This window comes from Python bivittatus, unplaced genomic scaffold (genome assembly GCF_059951505.1).
Source record: "Python bivittatus isolate LINGU-HERP-01145 unplaced genomic scaffold, Pbiv_v1 ctg000190_np1212, whole genome shotgun sequence".
NCBI classification, from domain to species: domain Eukaryota; kingdom Metazoa; phylum Chordata; class Lepidosauria; order Squamata; family Pythonidae; genus Python; species Python bivittatus.
The window spans coordinates 1,222,819-1,248,847 of NW_028277042.1; the positions used below are offsets into that span (position 1 = coordinate 1,222,819).

Genomic DNA, 26,029 nt, shown 5'->3' on the forward strand with positions numbered 1-26,029 from the left:
AAACAAGCAAACTGCATTTTGGTTTAGGGTAATGAGCTAAGGATTTTAAAAAGCCCATATAGGTCCAAGAAAACCATCAGAGTTGTTTTGCAATCCAGACCTGAGAACTTCTTCAGAAATCCTGCTCAAGTTCCGTGGGACTTCTTGACCAAGCAAGGCCGTATCTTCTTGCCCAAGAGAAAGGGAACAATGCTGCTTTGGAAAACAGCAGCCCTCTGCAATGCCAACTTCAACTCACAACATGTCCTGGTGCCAATGTCCTTTGCTGTCACTGAAGGGTGAAGGAGGACTCCCAAAAGCCTACAGAAGGCCACCTTCTCCAATGTAGTACCTCCAGAAGCAACAGATTTCAACTCTCACAACCTCTTGCTAGTACTATCAACTCTCATGGAGAGACATCCTCAAGGCAGAGAAAGGTCTTCACCTCCACAATCACCTGATCCTTTTAGCTGGAGAGTCCCTGAATGAACCTGGAGCCCCACCCCTGAAGCCACACATGCAGATCTGGCCTTTTTCATGCCAACTTCAGTCAGCAGTAACTAGAGATCTTGCTCTCTGTCCGACAGAGGCAAGCTAACCCTGGTCCTGCTTAGGGTAAAAGCCCAGGACGCAATGAAAATTACATTAATCCTGATCAGCTGGTTTTCAGGATATGGTCTGTAACCGTTCTTCCATTTCCATCCAGCAGAACCTGCTTCCCACAAAATGCTCATGAAGCAATGTACACTGAAGGCCATAAGGGAATTTCAAAAATTATCCCTGTGGCTTTGCAGCATCACTTTACCACCCCTTCCACACAGTGCCCAACCTCCTGAGAAAGGAAGTACTGGCAGGACATTGGGGAGGCTGCGCCATACCGTTTGCCGCAGCAGCATTGGCCAAAGCGAGGGTCACGTCAGCAGATGATATGACAGCATCGTCGGGCACATGCATGGCCCCCACCAGGTCATGGATGTTGATGAAGGGGTGGAGCTGGGCCACTCTCTTTGGCGGGATAAGCTCACAGGGAATCCCCATGACTCTGCCGGAGACACACACAGGAACCAGTTACTCTTGCTTCAGTGAGGCTGGTGGAGAGGGTGCACCCCCACCAGACACACATACGCATCAGCTTACTTGAGTCGTGAGGCTATGCGCTTCAGGGAGATCAGCCGGTCTTGGGTCTGAGCTAGTGAGATAGAGCCCGTCCTCACGTAACCTGGAACAAAAACAGCACACTCTGAGACTCTGTGCAGTTCCACCCAAGAGCTGTTTCCCACATTATCTATTCTTGGATGGGAGAAGAAAGGGAAGGAAGCACGATGCAGCGGTTACAGGGATGAGCTTGGGCGAGAAAATCCAGGCTTCTGATCCCTGCGCAGCCATGAAGTGAACTGAGGTGAGTTTAAACCATACTGTTGTTATATTCAGCCTGATATTCTTTATTGCTTTTTATTTATTGCTAACATTTCTATGCTGCTCCATAGTGTGGAGTGCAGGAGTGAGACAGAGGGGAGCCATGATTTCTATTCCCGTTACTTTCTCTGAGCACTCCATCCAAATGTGATGGTGCCGTTACTGAAAATTAAGTGTGTGTAAGCCTTAAACATATATAGTTAATGATTTCTTCTTTTCAAAAAAAGAAAAAAACCCACTCTAAAAATGCCAGGAAAACCCCCCACCTCCTAAAGGTGAAGCACACCTCAGCCAAAGGTTGCTCCCCTCCCCCTCTGGCAGGTTTATTGAGCTAAACCCTCCAAGCAAACATTTGGGCCTCCTGAGATGACAGCAACAAAGGGACCGAACCTGGTGGGGCTGATTTCAGCTACCTGAATTGTCCTCAAGCTGCCCAGGTAGAGCTTGGGGCTTCCAGGGCTTTGCAAAGCCCCAAAGAAGGAGTGGGGAGTGGGGATAAAAGCAAGGTGTTCCTAAGGTACCAAGTCAACTGGAAGAGACAGGGCAGGAAATGGGGTGGGGGTTGGAGGTTTCTTCTTCACGCAGGGGCAGCAAAAGCAACTGCCTCTGCCTACGCACTCAACCCCAGACAGGAAGTCTTCCTCCACTGTAGGAAGACACTTTTCACATGCCACACTGTACTCCCTGGAGCACTGGCAGGATCTGAGGGTACTTGTTCCAGTCAGGAGAAATAGAAGGCAAATCCACACCTCCAAATTCTGCAACAGCAGGAAACACAAAGTCCTGTTTACATGGCAGGGGGGCTGATGTGACCTGGTTGAAGAATTCTTTACATTTCCCAGGGCAGCAGATTTCTGCTTGCTCTCAAGACCCCCTTTAACACTGCACAGCAGGTTGGGCTGCTCTCTCAATGACCTGGCATTGCTCAGTGTCATGAACAAAGAAAAGCCTGTGGTCATTCACCTGCAAATCATGACTGCAGAGTGGGATTAAGCCGCTGGACTCTGATCATGGAGACCCAGGTTCTGATCCAGTTTCTAGCCTCAAGAGCCCTTCTCAAATAAGACAGCGAAGTAGGAAACAACACCCCCAAGCCAGCAATTGGCCAACCACTCCTGCCCTAGACCCAGTGCAGAAGCCTCTTCCAACCGGAAAAGTGTCAAAAAATCAAGAGGCAGAGGAATGGTTATGCTGAGAGACGGCAGGACTTGATGGGGCTACCCAGGAGTAACTGCACGAGGAAGCTGACCTGACCCAGCTGCGTTTTGGGTGTAGCTAGAGGCTGCTAGGCTCCCTAAGGTTGTGAACTGGTTGACCAAGCCTCCACAGATTCCTGTTCTAAAATTCTGAGCTATGAAGAACTTTCTTTGGGATTTGATTTGGCTTCAGACTTCCTGTTTTGCTGCCTTTCTTACACATGTATTTTGAAACATGAACTGAATGTATGATATTGATATAAACTTGACTGATGTGTGACAACTTAAATCAGATAAACACAGCTATCTGTGAGTCTGGGACAGCCAGAACCATGGAAGTTCACTGCAGGACTCTGGATAAAAGCTCCAGATCACCTGACTTCATAGGAAGCCCTCCTTGACCACTTTCATGCTGTCTCAGGCTGAACAAATAGCTCCGACTCTGAAGATGAGCCTCCACTGTCTCTTTGGCTTCACAACCAAGCTACCACAGGAGCCTATGACTTCAGCCAGAAGGAACTAAGGCCTTACTTGATTCTTCCAGATGTTTCAAAAACAATTGGAACAATTCTCTTGCAGGCAGTGAGGCAGCCCCTCTGTAGCAAGCTCTCCCAGACCTTCTTATGCCTCATCACAAGGACCCAACCCAGAGCCAGCTTCAATCCAAGATCCACCATCATCTTCACTTTACACAGAGCATAAAATCAAGTCAGAAGGCACTAGAGTAAATTCTCAATTTGCATATCTCATTTTTTGCAAGTTAAGGGGAGCCGCCTGCAGGCTCTTTGCTGAGGCCTTCCAATTTCTGGAGCCGGAAACCAGCTGTCAATACACAGTAACACCCCAATTTGACTCCAGTTGTGCTCCCGATGCAATTGGAGGGTACCAAGAAGGCAGATACAGGGATGTCTTCTCTCCCTTACCAGTTTTTACACCCGTCTCTTGCTCAAGCTGCTGATAGAGCTTCTTTGAATAATCTGCCATCTTCAGCTCAATGGACAAATGCCGCACGGTGCTTACAACACCCGAACAGAATCGAGTGGAGCCAGCTGCCAGCCTGAAAAAGGAGAGACAGAGAGAGGTGGGGAAACTCTAGACTCTAAGAGAGAGGCAAGAAGTAGTCGTGAAGCTCAGTTTTAAGGGAATCCAGGAGAGTTGGGCAGGGAAGAGCTGCATCAGAGAGAAGAGGGCCAGTCTGCCTTTTGCAGCCGCCTCTGCTCACAGCACTCAAGCACTTAATTGGGAACAGTGGAAGTATCTAGATCGGGAGTGCAGCATTGTTCAAGCCAAGAGCTGCATGTAGCCTCTGAAGCAGATGGGGCCAGGTCAAATCACACGTGGCCCACGTTTAATTAATTAACCACCACTAGTAGAATTATTCCCCCTGTATTTTGTGGTTTTCCCCAAGGGGAGTCCAAAACATTTCAAAGCACCCCATGTCAAGTCCGCTACAGCTGTCTGAAAGAAACAGGCTGCCATAGTTCATTTTAGAAGTGCTTTCTAAAACAAAATAAACCAAACATGCTCAGAAAGCCAGACAAGACGATTTACATGGGAAATAGTTCAGGCTCAACATATTTAGCCCATCACTCATTCAATCACCCCTCCTGGGGGTTAAAAATGACATTTCAATGGCAACCTCTGAAGAAATTCTGGGGGCCACATGGCTTGCTGGACTGTCCCCAGATTCCCTTGCCTTCAATGCAGGAATGATCACACAAGAAGCATGGCCTTCAAACAGGATAATGGTCCATACGCCCTAGTACATTTTGAGGCCACATATAGCCTGGAATGGGGCAGCGCAGTTTGTATGTGCTGACTTTTCTCTCTCGAGGAGAAAGCAGCCAGGACCTACACTGGATGATTCAACCACCATGGACTAACTCAACAGAAAGGTTTCTCCTTTGGGCAGGCACTTATCAGAAACCTATCTACACTTATTTATTTATTTATTTATTTAATTTATATGGCCACCCATCTCACTTCTGTGACTCTGAGTGGCTTACAAAGTTAAAAATACAAAAAACAATACAAAAACAACCAAAAAATAACCACAAAAATCATTAAAAACAATAAAATCATAACAAACATAATCTGTGGGAAAGCACCATTCATTTTCCTAAAAGTACAACCACTTAGCAGGCTCTCCACCAACATCCCTGGATCCCCAGGCCAGATGGCAAGGCAACATTTTCAGGCTCTTCTGGAAGGCCAACAAGGTCAGGACCAATCTCAGCTGGGCGGGGGATGATGTTCCAAAGGGCAAACCCTTACCACAAAGTTTTTTTAACTCCACATCTGACTAGTTCCTGACTTGATCTTTTTTAAAGAAAGTTTTAGAATTTTAAAAAATTATTTAATTTTAAAAAATTTTTAAAGAACATTTAGAAGCACTCCTCCCACAAGCCTCTTATTAGGATCCACAGAAAAGGGAAATATTTATTTTCAGTTTATATTTCAGTATATTTATGTTTATTTTGAACTGGTATTATTGATTTGAGTCAACACTGAGTCTCTACCATAGATCCAGGCTTTTTGGGTGCCTCCCACATTGTTATTCAGTGTTAACACCAAAATAAAAAATTGCAGCATCCAAGAGGTTATGCAAACTCAATAAAGGACACTAATCTATATTTATACAGAAGACGGAGTTTGTGAAGAAAGATGCAGACGCTAAGGGCAGGGAACCTGCCACAGGAATATTTTTAGCTGTGTGTTGAAAAAAGGAATGCTTTGCTTTCCTTTGATCATATCACAGAAAGAAGTAGTCGTCCTCAGGTTACGATGGCAACTGGGACCGGGACTACCATCACTAAGCGATGTGGCCGTAAAGTGCGATGTCAGGTGATTGCACCACTTAGTGATGATAATCCCAGCAACACTGGTTGCCATCATAACCCTAAGACGTGGGGTGGTTAAGTGGGAAACACTTGAGAGGAAGAAGACTGAGAAAGTTATGAAAGGGCAGAGTTGGTGGCATCCTCAAAAAAAGAGCAGTGAGAAGTTTAAACAACAAAAGGCAATGTATGGGACATTGGTGGAAACAAGGATGGTTTGCAAAGACAGAAAGGTACAGAGACACAGCAAATGCTGTCAGTGTAAAGTAGACTGAGCTGTCTTTCCTTTTCCTTTTTAATCTCCTGCCTTTACCTTCATACTACTTTTCTGCAGTTCACACAACACTGCTTACCCTGAAAGAGAATAGCATGATGGGCATGTATGCATGTAGCAGTTGTGCTGACAATTACCTTTGCTAAAATACTTTGGAAACAGGAGATTTTTGTCCACTTCCTTTGTATCAACTGTGCTTTCTGCAGTATCAAACATCAACACTTTAATTAACAGCATAATCTTTACCTGCCCTGCTCCAGTAAGACGATGTCCTTCCACCCTAGCTTGGAGAGATGATATGCCACTGATGTACCCATGATTCCACCACCACAGATAACCACCTGTGCATGTGCTGGCAGGGGTGTCAAGTGAGGCTCAACTCCATTTGTACTGCTGTGCCGGGAGCCGCACAGCCTCTGCCATCTCAGACTCATTCTTTGCCACTGGACGTCTAATAGCCGTTGGAGAAACATCGTGCTGATGGTTAGTCAGTTCTCCAAAGATGCACACATAAATTCTCACAGCTGCTGCTAATTCTGCAAAAGAGTAGCATGCTTTTCATTATGTACTCTTGGAAAATGTGCAGTGATTTCAATGACATCGGCCAGCATCATCATTTCAGTTATATATGAAGAGATGAGGGTCCCTAACTTTTTTGGGTGGGTGGGAACATGTAGAATTTTGAGAACGTGACCTGGCCCTTTCTGGAAAATTACTATTGGGATAGTTGTCCATTCACCACAAGCCCTTTTTATTACTTCAGTATTTGGAAGCCACAAACTGAAACAAAAACATTGCACATTTTGTTCTGTAAAAAGCCAATTAATAAGAAATGTTGGGGCAAAACTATAATTCCACCAAAATAAAGAATATGAACACAACAAAAATGCATTCTGTGACCAGATGTCCTCCAGACTGTCAGACTACAATAATCCCCAGTCATTACTGCCAATGGGCATAATGGGGAAGTGATGGAAGCCCATCACATGCAGGAGCCACTAAATTGGGAAAGATGCGGTAGATGAGTGGATGTGAGGGCTTGCTTAAGTACAGTGGCTGAAACTCAACTCTTCTCTTTCAGCCTCATCTAGACACATTTACATAATGTACTTGACCCCAAATCCAGTAAACAAAACACACAACATGCTATGCCCAAGTATGTATATTATACCTTAGTGTGATGCAAAGAAAACAGCTGAATTTAACCCACAAATTGTCAAGATCCATGTTAGTCTGGTCTAGTGTGCTGTGTGAAGCCAGCCAATATGCCACAGCAAAAACACCACCTGTCATATCTCACTGTGCTTTGGCACAATTCCATGGGGAAAACAGCTTACTCTCTGAATACCAGAAGTGCATATACTGCGCTGAATGCCAGAAGTACATATACTGCACTGACTCAGTCACACCTTGCCCTTAAGTACAAAAGTGATCACCAGAAAAGACTTACAACATGACAATGGAAGAGAAAGCAAATCTTCCAGTAATAAGCAAGTTCAGGTAACAGCCACTTTTTATATTTTTAAAGAATGGGAGCTCAACCATTCTTTCCTTCTGATTTCTTTCTGATTTCTGAAGTCAGGAAAGTTCTGGGTGCAACCTGAAATCATTTCATTTGAATGCCTGCAACCTCCTCCTATTTCTACCTTGAGACTCTGACCAGCAGGTCCCCCAAGGCCATCACCATTAACTGCCTTGCAGGGAGAGGCAGAAAAAGCTGGTCTCCAGCTCCATATGGCTGTTTCCCATCTTGAGCTATTACCACCAGCCGCCCTATAGGAAGGATCTTAAATGATTTATTGCATGGTAATTTACAATTATTTCTATTGCTTGGAAGCCATGTGACCAGGATATAAATAACTGCTATAGATAAGTCCACAGATAATCATGATTAGGGTTTTTATCCCATTTTTACATATAAATCAAGGTGGCAAACATAGCCAATACTCCTGCCTATTTTCTCCACAACAAGCACCCTGTGAGGTGGGCTGGGCTGAGAGCGCGACTGACCCAGTCACCCAGCCGGCTTTCATGCCTAAAACTCTCCTCTTCCTATTTTTGTATTTTTTTTTTTTACCCAGAACATAGTTTTATTTGTCACAGGACCATTGCCATTCTCTCAGAATCAGGTCATGCTTTTTCCTGCCCCTTCTTTCCGTGCCTGACCAAAGAGATCTGGATCCTCAGAAGCTAGTAAAGGTCTCGGGGGCCGAATCTAGACGTTGGGGCAGATCCTTAGGGCCAAGAAACCCCATGGCTGCCACCCTGTCGGGGTGGGAGGGGGCGAGGGGGACTTGGCCAGTTGCTCTTCTCCCGTCCCGCCTCCCTCACAGGTTTTGGGGAAGGGAACGAAGAGCAGAATGCGCACATCTGGGGTCTGGAGCCTTAGAGAAAGGAAGTGTGTGCGTGTGCGTGTGCGTGTAGGGTTTTGTGGGGGGGGGGGTTGTGTGTGTGTGTGTGTGTATACCCTGCACCAATCCACACACAGCGAAGGAAAGACAGGACACGCAGGGAAAAAAGCGAACTGGATAAAACCACGAAGGTGGAGGGCCTTTCGCTGACCCCAAAGCTGGGAAGGAGGAGAAACCCGAGGGAGAGGAGGGGGCGCTGGAGTATTATGGGCTGCAAGCACTCCTACCCTCTGGGGTGCAAGGAGAGAACAGGGATCCCACTGCGCAGGCACGGCGGCGGGCGAGGCGGTCACCCCCAGCCAGATTTCCGCAAGGGCCCGGCCGCGAAGGGAGCGGGGAGCCCAGCAGCTGGACCCACCTGACCGGCCTCCGGCGCGGCGCTCACCTGGACGCGCTCGCTGGAGGCTCTAATTTGCCTCGCCGGGCCCGCCCCGCGGCGGTCATCTGCATACTCGGCCCCGCCCCCACAGGTATCGTCTAGGGGAGGGAAGGGAGACCTGGGGCGGGCGCAGAGGCGGCGTGCGACCTTTCCCTCCGTTTCCCGCGCGCGCTTTACGGCCGCCGCGTGCGACAAGGTCGCGCCCGTCCCCGTGGCGCGACCCATCGGGCAGCAGCCAATCGGCGCTGGGGGAGAAAGGAATGGGCGGGGATAGACTGCGAGAGCAAGCGCATGCGCGTTTCGGGGGTGCACGCGGCCGGCCACGAGGGCGACGGCAACCCTTTGCGGGTCGAGTTGCAGCAGCCCGGCGGGAGCTGCGCAAGTTCCAAGCTACTTTTCGACCCCCGCAGGAAAAGTGTATCAAATGCAACGCACGTGCCTGATCAGCTGGCAGGGAACCGGAGCCAAATTTTGTCTGGCGTGCTGCCAAGAAGGGGCAGAAAGCGTTATTGCCGCTTGTTCCTTTTGCGCTGATTTTACGTATCTTACTTGAAGCAACCCCATGAATCGTTGACCTCGCCCTGAGGCTGTATTTGCAGGGGCAGCTGGGAGCCACGCCGGAGGACAGCTTGACCGTCCCAAGCATTTTGGAAATCCGAAGCAGCAAGAGGGGGTGGAGGAGAGCCAATTTGGGTTAGTGGGCGAGGTGCTGGACTAGGAACAGGGAGACCCGAATTCTGGTCCCGCTTTAGGCACAAAGCCAGCTGGGGGACCCTGCGCCAGTCGCTCCCTCTCAGCCCTGGGAAGAAGTGGCAAACCTCAGCAGTTGCGATAGGTGGCAAGAAAACTAGTCGCCCAGAGTCAAGACGGGATTCAGGGCCGCCCACTGCGCAGAAGGGTGGGCGTACCAGGAAGGTAACCAGCAGCCCAGTCAAAAGGTTGCGGCAAAGACCAGCAACAGGACCTGAGCAGCCAGGGATGGAGTCGTTGCCCGCTGAGCTTTAAAGATGGGCTGAAGAAGACAATCTGCGGCTGGGGGTGTCCGGCCTCGTGCTCCTAGCTCCTCTGAATCCATCCGTCTGGATGGTGGGTGCTGGGCAGCCAAGCAGGGAAGAAGGGCTGGTGCTGAGCTTCCTGGTCAGTCGCTGTGTGACCCAGAACCCTGGACCGGATGGACCGTTGGCCTGATCCAGCTTCGGGTGCTTCTCTTCTGCAGCTGATGGAGGGTGGAGGGGACCCCGGAGCACAGACAAGGTGGGGAAGGGAAAGGTTCCTGTTGCCGAGCTCCTCTGCAGCTGCCCAGGCTCCTCTTGGGTCCGCTGGCAAGAATGCAAGAAGCTCGCCCAGCACCCTCCGACCTTGATTGGCCCTTGGCCTGTTGTTGTAGGTAAAGGCTGGCATATGTTAATGAAGTTGATCTGTAAGCGGCAGTTCCTACGTCCCCGTTTAGCCTTGAGGCTAAGGAGCCAATGTCATGTTCGCTCCAGGATGTTGAATCTTTTCCCTCCAGCTATATTTCCATTTCTTTCTTTGCCAGCTCATTGGCCGTGGGAATGATGCTTTCTGGTGGGATTGAGAACTATAAGGGGAATTCAGTTTATGTACAGCAATACCCACTGGCTGTAGGAAGAAACCTGCCTGAAATCATAGCATTCTGGAGTTGGAAGGAAGGAAAGGCATCCCAAGGATCATCTAACCCAGTGTTTCTATCTCTGCAACTTTAAGATGTGTGGACTTCAACACCCAGAATTCCCCAGGCAGGCTAGGGAATTCTGGGAGTTGAAGTCCACACATCCTAAAGTTGCGGAGACTGAGAAATGCTGACCTAGTCCAACCCTCTGCAAAGTGCAGGGAAGCCAATTAAAGTATCCTCAACTGATGGCTGTCCAGCCTCTTTTTAGAAACCTGCAGAGGTGGAGAACCCACCCTCTTTCAAAGTAGACTGTTCCTCTGTTGTTCTGCCTGAATGTGAATGAAATCTACATAGTTGCTACTTGTATCCATTGTTTCTGGTCCTAGCCTCTGTGGCTATGGAAAAAAAGTCCCCAGCCATCTTCCCTGTGGTGTTCCAGACTTGGCTATCACATCTTTCCTCCACCATCTTTTCTCCAGGCTGAACATCCCCAATTCCTCTGCCTGTCCTAAGGCAAACCCTCAAGTCCATGGGTTTAGAATCTGTCTCTCTCTTAAGGACCAAAATACCCCCCCCAACCCAAAATACCCCCCACACACACACACACACACCACACTGCAGGTCTTGCTTCCCTGCTCCAAAATTGATTTAGGCCCTCAGGGCCAAAACTGTATAATCCAACCAAGCTTTACTGCCAAAACAGCTGATCAGTTAGACTGATCCAGCCTTCTAAATGCTATTACAAAAGGGTGTTTTGATAAAGCTGTGACTGAAGCACCCCCTCAAAACAAATCCCAAAGTACAGCCCCCTCCCCTTGCTGCTCCTGATCTGAGGAGACCTATCAGCCATTCCTTCAGAGCAGCCTGGCATTGTCCCCACCTCGCAGAGCAGAGCACAGCATCAAGGCCAGGGCCGCAGGGCCAAGGAAGAGCATATTTCACCCACCCTGATATCAAATGCCTCCCCCAAGACATCTATCCTCTCCTGCAACCAGTATCAGTCAAGATTTTGTAGTCTGGGGTGTCAGTAACAGAGAACTGATCCCCCTGGTCAGTCAGTAAGGTGAGGCGGATCAGCAAGTCCTTCAGAAATGAAGAACACAAAGAGCAAAGTACTGAGATAGCCACCAAGCGCCATTAACTAGCCTTGAAATCCAGCAGGACTCAGGTGGGTCATTATGGAAAGGCAGCAGAGGAAAACACAGCAAAAACCATAAAACCTGCAGACTTTTTTATTAAATTCTCCCATTTCATCTGTACAGAAAAATGCACATTATGTTCAGTATTTCAGTTAACAATTCAAAATTACACAGCATGAACATGTAAAAACAAAGAATGGCCAAGAATTTGTACATAGATAAGAAAAACAATTTACAAAAAAATCATCTTAATATTACATTTTTAAAAAGAACCAAGGTCAGCCAACATTTGTTGTTTTTTATCATTTACTGTCTCTCCAATGGCTGCTTTTCAAAGCTGCAAGAAGGGCACTGAACATAACCCTGCTATGCCATTCCAAGTTTTTCTGTGCATGCATGGTGTTCGTTTCAAATCCGAAACATATCACTCTTGGACAATCTGCAATAAAAAAATCAAAATTATAAGCACCAAGCTTTAATTGGTTCTGTGCCATCTTGCAAGGAAAATGCCTCTCGGTGCCTCTTCAGAAAACTCGATATCTTTCCACCAGTCATGGAACCACAGGGTGGGGAGGACTGCAACTCTGAGGCAGAGGAAGCAATGCAAGCCTCACAGACTGCCCAATTTTTGCAGTCGCTGCTGGCTCAAAAGGTTGGCAGTTTCATCACAAACAGTGATAACGCTTGGTCCAAAACGTAAGTTCACTAGATAGCACCACCTCTTGCAGAAGGTATTTCCTTCTGTCCCCCCTCAGCCTCCTAGCATGGTGCTACTGGCGCCCTTTGCTGCGCATGAACGTTCTCACACTGAGACAAGGGGAGCCCTTTATCTGATGCTGCTTTCTTCCAGTTCCAAGTTCTTTTTCTCAGGTACAGCGGAGCCACCACTAAGAGAAAGGAAGGCCCTGCATCCTCACCAAACAGGCGCAGGGACCCTCCTCTACCAATCTGCAAAGCTTCCTACCCAGTGGATTCTGCCTGACATAAGGGACCCTTCTCTTCCTCTGAAGGTGGCGGCTCGAATGCAAGGACCACACTGTGGCTCCTTGTGTAACAGGGCGATAAAGGGAAAATGGGTGTGGAAAGCACGCACCACAACTGTAGTTAGAGATTGTATATGGAAGCAGCAGATGGAGAGAGGCTTCTGGGTCCCAGCTAAGAAGGATTTTAAAACATTCGAACTGCAGCCTGGCAAAACTTCGTGTTGCCTTCTCCACCCTCCTCAAGCAGCACAGCCTGGATGGAAATGGAGCCTGGTATCTCCTGTCCTCTGTACTGATCAGCCCCTGGGGTTGAAAAATGAAGCAGAAGAGGCAGCCTGGGAGCCTCACTGCTGAAATTCCTGGGATGGGGGGCATGGGAACCGCAGCCCTTAAATGTTGGAGGCTGTCCTCCATCTCTTCAGAGCAGTGGGCCTCTTAAACCATGGGGCAGATTAGATGGACTATCTTGGTGTAACTGCTTATGAGCCCTCTTTTCAGACAGCCAGTCAGCCAATACAGGGTTCTGTCCTGTCTTCTTCCTCTGCAGAAGCATCATTCACTATCCTCAACATAAGCCAAACAGTGGGAAATGCAGGAAAAGGCAACTACAGCTAGCTAAAGGAGAGCCAGAAAAGGTGTGTGTGTGTGTGTGTGTGTGTGTGTGTATTTCTAAGACACAGTAGCCAAAACGACTGGGGGGCCAGGGACTTTCCTCTTCATCAGCAACTGCTGCAAGATGAACTTCACTTGGTGAAGTTCAACAGCCAATACAAACCCAAGTTTCTTGCCAGAATCCTGCACATTCTGAATGAGACCTGCCTGGACTATTCCTTGACTCCCATCAACAGTTTAAACATTTTAAGCACTCTGTAGTCCATATTCCACAGCCAGACTCTCCACAGGGCTAAAAGTCCTCTGGGCCCAATCATTTGCACTGCCTTTTCCCCTACTGCTGTTCTCAATCCTGGACTATTGCATATCCAATTATGTGCCAGAATCACCAAACTCAAAGTCATGGCTAGTGTCTTTAGGAGAAAGATTTCTGCTTCAGATAAATCACCATCTGACAAAATACTGGAGTTGCCTTTAGATCCTGCAGAGGAGAAAGACACTACGCTCCGCAACATTCACTGGGTTCTCATATCATGTGTTTTTTTCTGGTCCCACTTTTGGAAGATCCATAGGGAACACCAAGAGATGCAGAGGGACTGTATTCCTGTCCCATTTCCTTTCAAAAAGAATCATCATCCAAGGAACCCTTCAGGATATCAAGAGCAGCTCTTGAGGCCTGACAGAATCAGTAGTCATTTAAAAAATAAACGCACAAGCTTTTCCAAACTGCTGTCTCTAGGGAAACAAAACTAGATACCACATCACTTACTTTTCAATATGAAGTTTCCTAAAGTTAATTTTTTAAAATACCATTCACCAACACATCAGAGCAGCAGAAAATATTCACAGTACTGTTACAAATGACAGCTTGCCCAAACACTCTGATCACCTGGTCCCTTTACAGAAAGACCCTCCACTTTGGGGAAGTTAATGCAGAAAAACTAGAAAGGTCGCATCTGCCTAGCAAGTGCAACTACTGTATAAGCTGGAGCATGCCAGGGAAATGGAGAGGGGTGTGCAATTAAGCTTTGCACTGGCCAGAACACCCAAATGCATGATTCAGCCCCAGCACACGCAGGCAGACCTATGGCTGACAGGTTAAAAGACTGCCTAGTGTGCCAACGAATGAGCACGTGCCGTTTCTTCTGCTCCCCAATCAGGCCAAGGGTAGTATCCGTGTTCAGACCAGAAGGGCTGTTAGAAGTGCTGCTTCAGGAAAGTTACCACTTCCTTTCAAATAACAGAAAAACGCAGCCCCCCCCCCCCTTCCCCATTCTTGCTTAGGGACAGAGTCCACGAGGTGCTGCCTTCCCACTTCTCAAGCCTGACAATCTTTTCAACTTGATCCTGGGGAGTAGGAAGGCCTCACCCCTGTGATTAATGCTGGACCTGCGTATCAGGGAGAGGGTCACTTGCCAATAATCACCCCAGCGATGCCCATCCTCTTTCAGGTGCCAAAATCTTCCTGATAACTTTCTGGGGTACCCACTTGCTCCCCAACTTCACACCTCCACCTGCCTCATCTAACGGCTTCCACTGGGATAGGCTATAGCTTTGCAAGGGGAACCTGTAAAATCACTGGAGTTTGTTTCTTCTGGTCGATATTTTATTAATCCCAAAGACAGTGGAGAAAATGAAAGGCATTGCCTTTTGGCAGAAACTGAGGAACAAACCAGTAAGCAAAGAAAAGAAAAAAGAAAAAACACACACAAACAGAATCTTGTAACAAAAGGAGGATACTGGAAGAGATGATGACCTCTGGAGACCATTTTGCTGACAGATTATGAGCTGAAGATGCTGGTTCATTGGCAAACTAGATGTCCAAACCAGGGTCGGTTGTGAGCGGCGGGTGACGTCCCATCCTTTCAAGTCCTGCCTAGCCTCAGAGCACAAACATTTCCTCACCAAGACACACTGCCCAAACTATGCCAGGAACAGATCTTTAAAATGTTTACTTTAAAAACCTCTTGGGCTGCAGTCTGTCAGTCTGGTTTGGAGTGTGTGAAGGTAGTTCAACAGTACAAGGAAAAGAAAAAGAAAGAGCTTTGTCTACAGGCAGGCAAACAACAGTCGCTAACGATGGGGTAACAAAGCTGCTGGACAAGATGGGAAACCCAGCTGACACGAGCTGCTGCTGCTGTTCTAATTGGCTTGTACTCTCTGAAGAGGAGCGAGGTGGGGAGGGAGACTATACAGAGAAGACTGTACAAACTGGGCAACGGGCGCAGGCCTTCCTTCTTCCCTCCGATGACCAAGGTAGTCTCTACCTGTCCTTCAGTTCTCGTGTCACTCGCTTAGTGATACGCCCACACATCAGACCAATCAGGAACAGGACACAGATGCCTGCACTGATCACCGAAAGGATGTAGTTCTTGGATGGAGATGTCACCACTTGCATGGCAAGATCAGAAAAGCCTTCTGCGGGGGCAACCTGGAGAGGAAAAGGATCGATCAGCTGCCAAACCAAGGGAAAGAGAAACCACCCCAGTCAAGACGTTTCACCAGACGGGTGGACTTTGGTTGCCAAGGCAGGAGACAGACAATATGCTGTTCTAATAAAACCATGCCGATAAAGGGCTGATTCCACCTGAGCAAATTCTGCAGCAATCTCCTCTCACGTATCAGTCCAGCTAGAATGCAATCAAATTCTCAACAACCATGAAGCTCACATCCAGAGAATTAGAACATGCCCAAATAAATTTTGGAGACACCCAGTTTTCTCTGGGAAATGTTTACTGCACCCTTCTTAAGACTGGCCAGAAGTCTATGAAAGAAACCACATTTTAAGGATATTTGGGGTATTTCAAACTCCGGATTAGCCATCCAGAGCTCCGCACAAGGCAACACCATCACCCATACACACATTCACACACAGAGAAGCAAATATTCAGGTAGGCATGTACACCCAGTGTTTGCCCACAGAATCTGGCACTTATGCACCCAAGACCTTTCACCTGTTTCAATCTTTGGTGAATAATCTGCACCGGGAACTAACTAACTAACTAACTAACTAACTAACTAACTAACTCTCTCTCTCTCACCTCCCTTGTCATGAGCTCCAAGCATGCAAATGACTCTTCTATTCACACTTAAGAAATAAGTAAGTGCCACCCCACTCACCTTTGCAGCAAAGCTCCACATTTCGATTCGGTCATTAAGGCGTTTTTTGCATTCTGGCTGTAACCGTACCCGCTTGTCCTCCAGGGCCTCCATAAGGCAGGACATCTCTGCAGAATGAAGGAAACGCTATCATAAAAGACAGGCTCCCTTGAAGGGGCCAGGGAAGTACCTGCCGTATGTGCAAACCACAAATATGACACAATACCAGCAGGGAGGCTCCCCCTAGTGCACGATGCAGGTATCTTCCCAGCCAACTGGTTTCCCCCCCAACCCCCCCCAAACATTTTGCAGATAATTTGAAAATATAATATCTGCAATTTGAAATTTTTCCCCCACCAAAACACTGAGAAGGAGGTAAAAAAACGTCCACCTTGTAAGCCTGTTTTCTCCCCTAGTCTCTCTCCACCAATAGCATGGTATTCATAGTGCGAAGCACCCACGTTTGTAAGCAGCCACAATCCGGGGTGAACTGACTCTGTGGTCAGAACAGCCTTGCAGTCTCAGTGCTCCCCAGACGGCTCAGTTAATGCAAGACTTACGCCGGCCTCTTCCTGGAGGAATGGCAGCACAATGGTGCTTGATGTCAAGGGCACAGGCTGTGTGAAGGACAGGATCCACAAAGATATCGGCCTTGCTTTCCTTCAGCATGTTCAGCACCTCCTGGAGAGCAGAGGATCACAAAGCACTTAGGATTATGATCAAAATAGAAACCCAAGTTGTTCTCGAGCCAATGAAAACCAAAGCATTTGGGGTTTAACCATGAATAGGAAGGCCAAGTGCAGACACTGGTGAAGTATGAACAGCGCTCATCCAGGAAGGTGGCTTCTGGATGTGGCACCAGCTGGTAGTTAAAATTAATGTGAAATGGAACCCTTCTCAGGCTACTACTGGGGTGGCACAACTGTTGCTGCATCTCAACAATGCCTTAAAAAGGGAAGAGGGGAGTAAATGGGCCAATTCCAGGTGAAAAGAAGGGCAGGGAGAGACCTGAATCAAAATAAAATAACTACCTGGCACCCCTAAAGATGCAATTTAAAACTACAATACTGATTCTCGATGCTTCCTAAAGGCAGACAAATGCCTACAGACTCTGAGATGCATCCATTCCCTTTGAAGACATGGGTCTATGCTTTTATCTCCAATCCACTACATGTCCATTAAGACTGCACCAGGACCACTCACCTTTTTGCACATCTCTGTTTTAATTTTGAGCAAATTCACTTTCAGACACTCTTCCACTTGCCCTGTCTGCTCCTGGGCTGCAGCCTCTTCTGCACACAAGCTAAAAATCTGTTAGGAATAAAGCATGTTAGGACGTAGCCTCCACACTACAGGACAACCTAGCAAAGTTCAAATGTTTATAAAGGAGAACAGATGCATGTAACATGCAAATAAGATTTCCAAGTGTGGCAACCAACAAAGAGGAACGAATGTCATCCCACTGTTAATGACAAGTGGATGACAACATACCCTATTTCTGCTCAAAATAGTTTATCCTTATATTTCTGAGCCAAGGGATAAAGTGCCACTATATTTAAGGGCAGAAACTTTAACTGAGGAATGCTGCCTAAGACTGAATTTAGAAACCAGTCATTTAAGATGATACCTGCCTTGATAATAATAGGTTTGCAAACCTCATGGAACGGGAGCTGCTCAGTGACTGAAAAGGAGTCAGCAGTGTGCTATAGCTATTAGAAAGGCAAATGTGATTTTAGATTACATCAATAGAAGCAGAGTTTCCAAATATGGGAAATAATATTTCCAATATATTCTGCATCAGTCAGTCCTCAAGTACGATGCCCAATTCTGGGTGCCACATTTTTAATAAGATTCAGAGAAAATGGAACAGGTTCACGAACGAACATGGATCTGCCAGGGACTGGGAGAAAAGCTTATGGAGAAAGACTGAGGGAGCTGGGTCTGGTTAAACTTAAGATGGTGGGGGGGGGGGGCTAGGAGGAATGACAGCCCTTTTCAAATACTTGAAAATGTGGCATAAAGAAATTCTTTGTTGTTCTGGGGAAACGGGACGCAGAAAGGGAGGCCTACGGTAACTCCTTCTTCCTAATAGTTTCCCCATCACTGTACATGTTTAGGCAGAGACCAGACAGCTGTTTGTATGGGATGCTTTGATTTGGATTCTTGCACTGAGCAGGGGGTGGGACTTGATGGTTGCAATGGCCTCTTCCAATTCTATGGCTCTAAGTATTCGCAAGTTCAGATTTTCTCACAGGTGCCATGGAAAGACCCTGAGAGCTCTTGTAGGGAGACCTCCTGCAGCTCTAGACAGCCACACTTCAGAGAGGGTTGCTCCAGAATTCTCCCCAAGGGCTCAAGGGGTTGTTTTTGACAGAAGACAGAGAAGCAGAGAGTATAAAACGAGCAGACAGCAACAGCAACAACACCCAAAATACACTGGCTGGCAACTGTATTTTCCCTGCAGTAGAATGGTATTAAACAGCAGGAATTCCAGCTTTTAGGTTTTCTGTTTCTTCCAAAATGCATAAGGCAGAGTTATTTTCAGAGATCTTAAACTGCAGAAAGACAACATGGGGAACCAGACTCCACTAACTTCAAGAAAAAGGCTGCCAGAAGAAAGGAACTTAATGAACAACCTGGATTTTAGTTAATACCAGAGGAGGACGGACAGTTCTGGTATAGGATACTAAACTGGGTTTTCCACAATGTTTTGCTCCACTCGCAAACGTACTTCCTGTAAATTATGGCAAGTACTGTAAAGGGATTCAGACATTTACACCACCAGTTCATGACTCATATTATTTAAATTATATTGTTAAGAGTTATAAGAACTTGTCAGCATATTCTGGGGGAAGTAGGACAGAATCTGGAAGCTCCCACCTCATCTGAGCAGTGCATTTGCAACTGAGGATCTAACCGGTAATCCAGAGCAGATTCCTCAATAATCACTCGAATTTGATCTTCACAGTCTGAAGAAAGACGCTGTTCAGAAACAAAGACAATAACTGTCATGCAGGAGAGGAACCAAGCCTGACATCATTCTCAAAATCTGACTCGCCATGCTGCTGAACGAAGATAACAGTTGGGCAGTCACTGGTATGCAGCCTTGCAAAATAAAAATCCTCTCAGAGCTGTTTACAAGCTATCTAAACAGCTGTAAAACAAGACACATTGTTCAAAAGCAAGCTATCTTCATGGGCGGTTGGTGGGATGGCTAGACCTGCCTTCTCACCTCTGCTTTTTTGGTCTGTCTGTTTCTGTAAAGCCACAATTCCAGCTTCGTTTTGCCTTTTCAGCACCATGAGAAGGAGGAGGAGGAGGAACACCCAACCCTGTCTCCAAACCAACAAATGGCTTCCTACTCTTGCAGTTTGCATAATCAATCTCAGGTTTTGTTGGGCTTACGGAGAACCTGGTCAGACTCTTCATCCAGCTAACTTCTCAGGTAAAGCCTTCAAGCCCACAACCATATTGCATTGTTAATTTCATGGCTAGGCAGTTGGACTGCACAGGTTCATGCAGTTTTGAAGCCTGCTTGGTGACCCAGACCAGTAATCACTACCAATTTAGGATTCATGTGACAGAAAAATAGGGAAGAAAAGCATGTATGCTGCTTTGCATTCCAGGAGGAAAAGTGGTATATAAATGTAGGAAGCAAAATAACTGCAAAGGTGCACTTTGAGATTATACATGCTAACTTATTCAAATATGCAAAATCAAATTTCAGTCAATTTAGGGCACTGGAGAATTTTCCAGAAACCTCATCACAAATTTTAAATTTCTAGTATAGGAAAAAAAGAATTCTGCTTTCCTGAATTTTAAATACATGTCTTTGTGAGTATGAGATTAGCCCTGATCTGATTCTATCCAGATTGTTGATCAAACTGCTTTCAAATCAAGTTTCTGGATCAAACTCAGTTGCCAAACTAGCAAGTCAGTGAAAGTACATTCCACATCAGCCTTTCCTTTTCTGCATGCTCAATGGATCTCCATTCTCCAAATTCTTAACAATGGCCAAACTGATAAGGAATTGTAGAAGTTAGCTCACACATCTGGAAGGCATTCAGATTGGAGAAGGCTGTTCTCAAGCCCCTTACCTGCGACACACAATCAAGGACGATGCAAGATTCACACAGACTTTCTTTAAGGAGTTTTCATACCAGGAGTTAAAAGATAAGAACCCGCCAACTTAGTGAGCCTATTAAGGCAGGGTCTCCTCCTTGATCTCCTTTTCCTGGCAGGTTTGTATGACAGACTAAGAGTCTGTTTATCTGATAAGCTTGTAATGGGATCCTCCCACTTTGTGTTGAGATACTTCTCTTTCTTTCTCAACCTCTGCACAATCTCTTACAGCTGCTCTACAGAAGTGGACAAGGTGTTCTGTAGTCTTCCCTGCCTCTGTTCTGGCCAATACATGTGAACCATCATTACCTGGTCTGCATATTTCAGTTTCAGGCAGGATATGACCTGCCCTTCCAGCTCTGAGTCGTCCTTGGCTTTACTCAGAATGTTCTGGCAGAATTTGGGGATGTCTGCTTTGCATGCCTTCCTGAGCACTGGATTCAGACGGTAATCTACCAGACAGAAAAAGAAATTAAATTAAGGCTTTAAGAGCCACAGGGAAGAGACATCTCTGCAGATCTGTGTTGGGTTTACAAAGCAGCCTACTAGTGGAGTTCCATCTGAATGTTCTCTAATGTAGTAAATTACAAGGGTTAACTGAAAGGGTTAACTGAATACAATTCCTAGACCCTTAGCAACTTCATTCTTAAGCAGCAAATTTAGAGATTATGATCACCAAAAAATGCTTCAAACACTGCAGACAATGCTTGCTAAAACCTCAAAAGCCAGAGGTAATGGTTGAATAAGGTATTCTTTGGTTAAATGAGAATTCAAAAGTACCATGATTCTATATTGAGCAAGATGACTCTATATGCTCCCCCCAGATCTTTTCAACTTAAATTACATAATTCAATGGCTTTTTCCACTGCGGGTCTTTTAAGGTGTGGCTATTTCCCATTCAGTATGATCCAGGACAAAAATGAAAGAAAAAGCATTATTTTAACAAAGAACAAACAGTTCCCATAATTTCAGCCATCCCAATTGGGCAATCCAATAGATGTCTTGCTGGAGAAAGTTGTTTTGGCTATCTAATGCAGAGTTCCGCAAATCTCAATCTCTCTCTCGTGTTTCTTTTGGGGTTGCATGTTCAGTTTTTATTGAATTAATCTCTTTGGCTATGCCAACGTCCCTCCCAGCCGTGGTAGCTATGAGATTCTTTCAACCAGCCAAAGTCCAAATTTGGGACTTTCCGTAAGTCAGGTAAATTCTTCGCTGAGCTACAAAATTTCCTCTGCAGTTCAAATATATTTAGTAACATGCAATCAAGTCCTTCTGCAAATTCAATTGTAACATTTCAGTTAACTTTGAAATGCTCCATATGGAGATGGCAGGCTACTGAACCTTATGGAAAATTTCACTTGGAAGGAACCTGGCATACTATAGATTTGAGTGGACATAAAAGGCATACACTACAGGGAAAGCAAGCATGACCTTCTGCCCAGACAGGCTGTGTGGGTGGAGTAGTTTCAAATGCAGAGAGGTGGCTAGAAATCAGAGCACTCAGTACTGCACAGTAGATGCAAACAACAAGCAAAATCAATACCCTCCAGTACAAGAAACCAGAGGAATGTGTGTGATTGGTGATCCAGGAAAAGTGTGAGCTCCTTGCTTCACTTCAAAACCCCAAACACAACTTGTCCTGCCTAGCTAATAAAATCCAAGTCCTCGAGGACAGGCCGTTCTGTTCCTGCCTCCTTGTTCCAAGCAGCCACAGACCATTACCTGTGTTCTGGGTAATCTGGCGCTTTGTGATCATTTGCTTGCATTTGGGATCCATCACCTCGCTGTTTTTGTTCTGTTTCAAACACTGCAGCATGTTCTTCGCATCTGCTTCTGGGCAGAACCTCTGCCAAAAGAGACAGAGAAGCAACAACTCAGCAAGGGGATGCAGAAACTTCTCCCATCCTTTGTCTTCTATTCTGAGTAAGAAGCAGTGGGGAAAAGCAAAGCCAGGCAGGATGGAGAACTACTTGCTTGGACCATCAACAAGTCCCATCCTTCTTCTCCAAGGCCCAGACCGCAGCACATGGAAAATCTGGACCTTCCTGAAATGTCTGTCCCCACGTGTGTCCTCACTGACAAGATGGTGCACTGTTTGAGAACCATCTCTATTGGAGAAAGCTCCCTAGAGAGAATGACCTTCTTAGAAACAGAAACTCCATTGCCTGAGTGATCCTACCACATGCAACCACTGCAAACCTCACACAGAGTGTCAGGGGACTCTATTTTGAGATTTCTGACGGGACCAGAAATACAGGCATGAGCTCTGGAAGTGTGTTTCAGAAGCGCGCGCACACACACACTCTTTTTTTTTTTTTTTGGTGCCTTCGAGTCAGTGTTGACTCCTGGCCTTATGCTATTTTGTTCTTTTTTTCATACATTTTTCCCCTTATATATCCAGCAGGAATAGCCCAAACATCTGATAGTGCCCCAGAATCTGCCCCAGACACCACATACGAAAGAGATTTGGGTGCACAATCTGATGTACTGCAAAGCTTAATTTCATACAGCGTGCAATTCTTTATTCATTTTCCAAAGTTCCTGGAGGGCAAGGCTTTTATAAGGCCCAACCCCAATGGCATTAAAGAGCACACAATCTTTACAGTCCTTCAGAACTCTTCATCAGGCCCACTGGTACCAAGACAAAGAATTCTGTAGCAGCTTGCTTAAGGAGGCGTTTTGGAGGACTTGAAAGCTTGATTTCTTAGGGACACTGGATTCTTTTTTCTCACAAACCAAAACTGCAACAGCTCAGCAGTCAGTACACTGGAGGGATGGATGAGGGTATAGAGCATTCTGAGTCTTGCACTTCCCATCCCATAACCCCACCTGGTAGGCCCTTCAGGGGGCTTCTTCACTCTGCAGCTTAGACAGCCAGCCCTGAATAAGATTTTATATAAATTATTGTGCATTACACACAAAACAATGTGGCTACTGCAGATTTCTCACCCATTTTCTGGCCCTTTGGCTGCATTCAGCAGTATTATTCATCAAGGAAGGCAAGAATTCATGTCGGGGTTGTAGCACAGAAGACTGAAAAGCACATTTGACAATTTCTGATCGGGAGGAGAAAACATTTTCTGCGAACCCTATCAAATCAGGTTAGAACAACTGTTTAGCTTAGTGACATGTCAAGTTTTCTACCTCTCTCTCCAAATGTAGTCCAAGACTTAGCTATGTGCCCGTGGCAAGAACTGGCCATCTTTACCTTGATCATCTGTTTGCAGACTCGCATGAGGGTATAATCCAGTTCTGGGTCCATCATCTCTGTCTCTTGGAGTTTGAAGACTTTTTGATGGCAGCGGCTGCTTAGCTGCTTCTTGTTTTCCTTCAAACACTCAATTATCTGCAGTTAGAGGACATGACTGAGAAGACCCTGAGAATCACTGGCTATAAGAAGGCAGCACTGCTGAAACAGATCTGGAGTTTTGTGAAAGACTACACTGTTCAGTCAAAATGCATTTGGATAAAAAGAAAGACAATTATGTTAAGCAGCATCTCATCACAGACCAACCTAAGAGTGGCCCTTGCAAGGCCCCACCTAAAAGAACCTGTTTCACAGATTGCATTCTTAGAGTTTTAATGGCAAAAAGTTTAGGTTGAAGGTAAGCAAAACTGTAATTTAAGAGGCAAGAAAGAATGTGAAATGGAGCCATTTCTACCACAAACATGGTAACTTAAAAATGAATGTTTTCAACAACTGGTTGTCATAGAAGCACTGATTACAAAGTGCTCCAGAATACTGCAGAAAACTGAGAGGCCAAGTATGCTCGAACCACATCCCTTCTTCTCAAGCAGAAACATCCAGAGAGACAAGCAAGGTAACATATCTTCAGCTCTGGCTTCGTTCCAGAAAGTAACAAAAAGGGCTAAGGCAAAAACTAAGTCTGGTTTATATTTCAAGTTAATTAAAATTAAATATAGTTACCATAAATGCACTGTAGTCATTTTTAAAATACTTTATCCTATCACAGATTGTAAAAGCTGCAATCTGATAGCATCTTCTGAGGCTTTGAGAACCACACCCAAAACTTATGAGGATGGCATGCAGATGTGGGGCTCTGGATTAGCCTAACAGTAGATTAGCCTGTCTCACTAGGGCTCAAATCCCACTCAGACACCACTACTTAGGTGGGTGGCTACAAAATGTATGAGGAGTGGAGACCAGAGACATTCCACCTTGGAGAAAATGTTATGAATGTGTACAGAAATGCATGTGAATAAATCTATATAAGCCTATCACCTGGGCATTGCCATAGGGAACATTCTGGCAGTAGTTCTTGATGTCAGGTTTACATGCTTCATGAAGATCTGGTTCCAGACGGATATCCTCAGTCTGCAAGACAAATTCAGATTCAAAGAGGACTTTAAAATAGGAGCAGCAAGTGAAACCCAGCGAGGTGTCAGCTTTTTTATTAAGACCAAACAAAAGTCATAAAACACTCTGCAAGCTTTAAGGTTCTCCAAAACTCTTTAACTGATTCCAAGTTAAGCAGGAGGGTTGGCATGAATTGAAAGCACAACATTTGTACTCAGACCCAGTCTTAAGACGCAGTGTAAAAGGAACCTTTAGGATCAAGCTCTCTTCAGCTGTCTTCTAGCAGCAGTCTGGGTTGGGCCCAAACCTTGCCTCAAAAACCTGGCAAGAAAAGGTTTTGAGGTTCTAATGACTGCAGAGATCAGGATCAGCAAGACCAGTGGTATCCTAGGCACTAGCCTTACTCACAGAGACTGCCTTCTTGTGGTAAGGTGCCAGCACTGGACTATACAGGCAGTCCCAGGTGGGTTAAGAACGCCTGGCTAAGGGCGACCCAGAGTTAAAAACGGAGCCTATTGTAGCAAAATTCCAGTTAAACATAAAATGGTTCGAGTTCATTACACAATATTACTTACACAGTATTATACAATAATACTGCTCTGGCTTATAGACAAATTTGACTTAAGGACAGACCTTGGGAACAAACTCGTTCTTAAACTGGGGACTATCTGTAAACCATTGCAGAGAATAATTAGGGGAAAGCACATTAACAATGAGTGGCAGTCAATATTTTTAACTGGTGTTCCACTGGATCCCCTGAGAAACCTGTGCAAGACAGAGAGCAGCCAGGCACTTTTACCATTTCCAACTCCTCCACACGTAGCTGTTTGCGGCATTTCACGGAGACCCTGTGCTCTTTGGCATCCTGCAGGGTGTCATTGCGCACCGTGGTACTCAGGCAGATCACCACATCCACCCTGAAGAAGAAAGAAGCATTATGTCTCCCTGCAGAAAGACCATCCAGGTTGCCCAAAGCTACAGGGGAAAACCATATACGTACTTCTTCTTGATATTGGGACACAACTTCAACACATCTTCCTTGCAGGCCATTTTAAATTTGTAGGAGAACCTGAAATCCTTCATTTGAATCTGAAGAAAGAAAAACGAGCAGAGTATCAAAGGCCTCAACTCCCCTGAATGGCTCCTCCACCACTATTTGCTCATTCCAGGATAAGTCAACTCCAACTCGAGCTGTAAGAGCAGAGTTAGGTATACCCCCCCATACAAAGCTGCTTGATAACAAAGTATTTAATTACTGGCTGAAGATCCTATCTATGGACTCAGAAAGATTACCTAAGCTTTGTTTTGAAGAACAGATGCACAACAAGCCTTCTCATGCTTGGGCGTCCTGACTTATGTGGATCCCAATGTGGATTTTCAATTCACTTCCCAGTTCAATCAGACTCGAAGGCCAAAAAAAGCTTTAAACAAAGGGTTTTGGACATGGCTGCCCAAGAGGATATAGCATTTCTTAAACATCTCAAGTCCTTGAAGTGGCTGGCCCAACACAAATCAGTCTTTCAAGTAGAAAAGTACTTAACAACTCCCTTACCCCAAGATCTTAGAAGAGCTTTTACTAGAGCTTGTTTCGATCAGTTAGACCCTATGGCAAGCTATGGGAGATTTCAAGG

The 26,029-nt window shown here is 45.9% G+C and overlaps 2 protein-coding genes across 4 annotated transcripts in view; both read right to left on the minus strand.

Annotated features, from left to right (window-relative positions):
* Positions 1–8,678, minus strand: part of PDPR (pyruvate dehydrogenase phosphatase regulatory subunit) — a 28,792-nt gene extending 20,114 nt beyond the window's left edge. The window contains exons 1-5 of one of the 2 annotated variants that reach the window (XM_025174455.2): positions 8,499–8,678; positions 5,949–6,238; positions 3,515–3,648; positions 1,117–1,198; positions 858–1,021 (exon numbers count right to left, since the gene is read on the minus strand). In XM_025174455.2, the coding sequence (XP_025030223.1) occupies positions 858–1,021; positions 1,117–1,198; positions 3,515–3,648; positions 5,949–6,175 (607 nt within the window). In that variant the 5' untranslated portion in view covers positions 6,176–6,238; positions 8,499–8,678. Of the gene's footprint in view, positions 1–857; positions 1,022–1,116; positions 1,199–3,514; positions 3,649–5,948; positions 6,239–8,471 lie in introns of both variants that reach the window. The other variant, XM_007440307.4, reaches the window with a different exon arrangement.
* A 2,647-nt stretch (positions 8,679–11,325) lies between these two features.
* GLG1 (golgi glycoprotein 1) overlaps positions 11,326–26,029 on the minus strand; it is an 81,262-nt gene continuing 66,558 nt past the window's right edge. The window contains exons 16-27 of one of the 2 annotated variants that reach the window (XM_088135853.1): positions 25,399–25,487; positions 25,198–25,315; positions 24,324–24,416; positions 23,289–23,426; positions 21,803–21,926; positions 20,390–20,532; positions 18,839–18,940; positions 17,162–17,269; positions 16,519–16,639; positions 15,980–16,086; positions 15,127–15,290; positions 11,326–11,703 (exon numbers count right to left, since the gene is read on the minus strand). In XM_088135853.1, coding sequence (XP_087991979.1) covers positions 11,673–11,703; positions 15,127–15,290; positions 15,980–16,086; positions 16,519–16,639; positions 17,162–17,269; positions 18,839–18,940; positions 20,390–20,532; positions 21,803–21,926; positions 23,289–23,426; positions 24,324–24,416; positions 25,198–25,315; positions 25,399–25,487 — 1,338 coding nt within the window. In that variant the 3' untranslated portion in view covers positions 11,326–11,672. Of the gene's footprint in view, positions 11,704–12,911; positions 15,291–15,979; positions 16,087–16,518; positions 16,640–17,161; positions 17,270–18,838; positions 18,941–20,389; positions 20,533–21,802; positions 21,927–23,288; positions 23,427–24,323; positions 24,417–25,197; positions 25,316–25,398; positions 25,488–26,029 lie in introns of those variants that run through there. The other variant, XM_088135854.1, reaches the window with a different exon arrangement.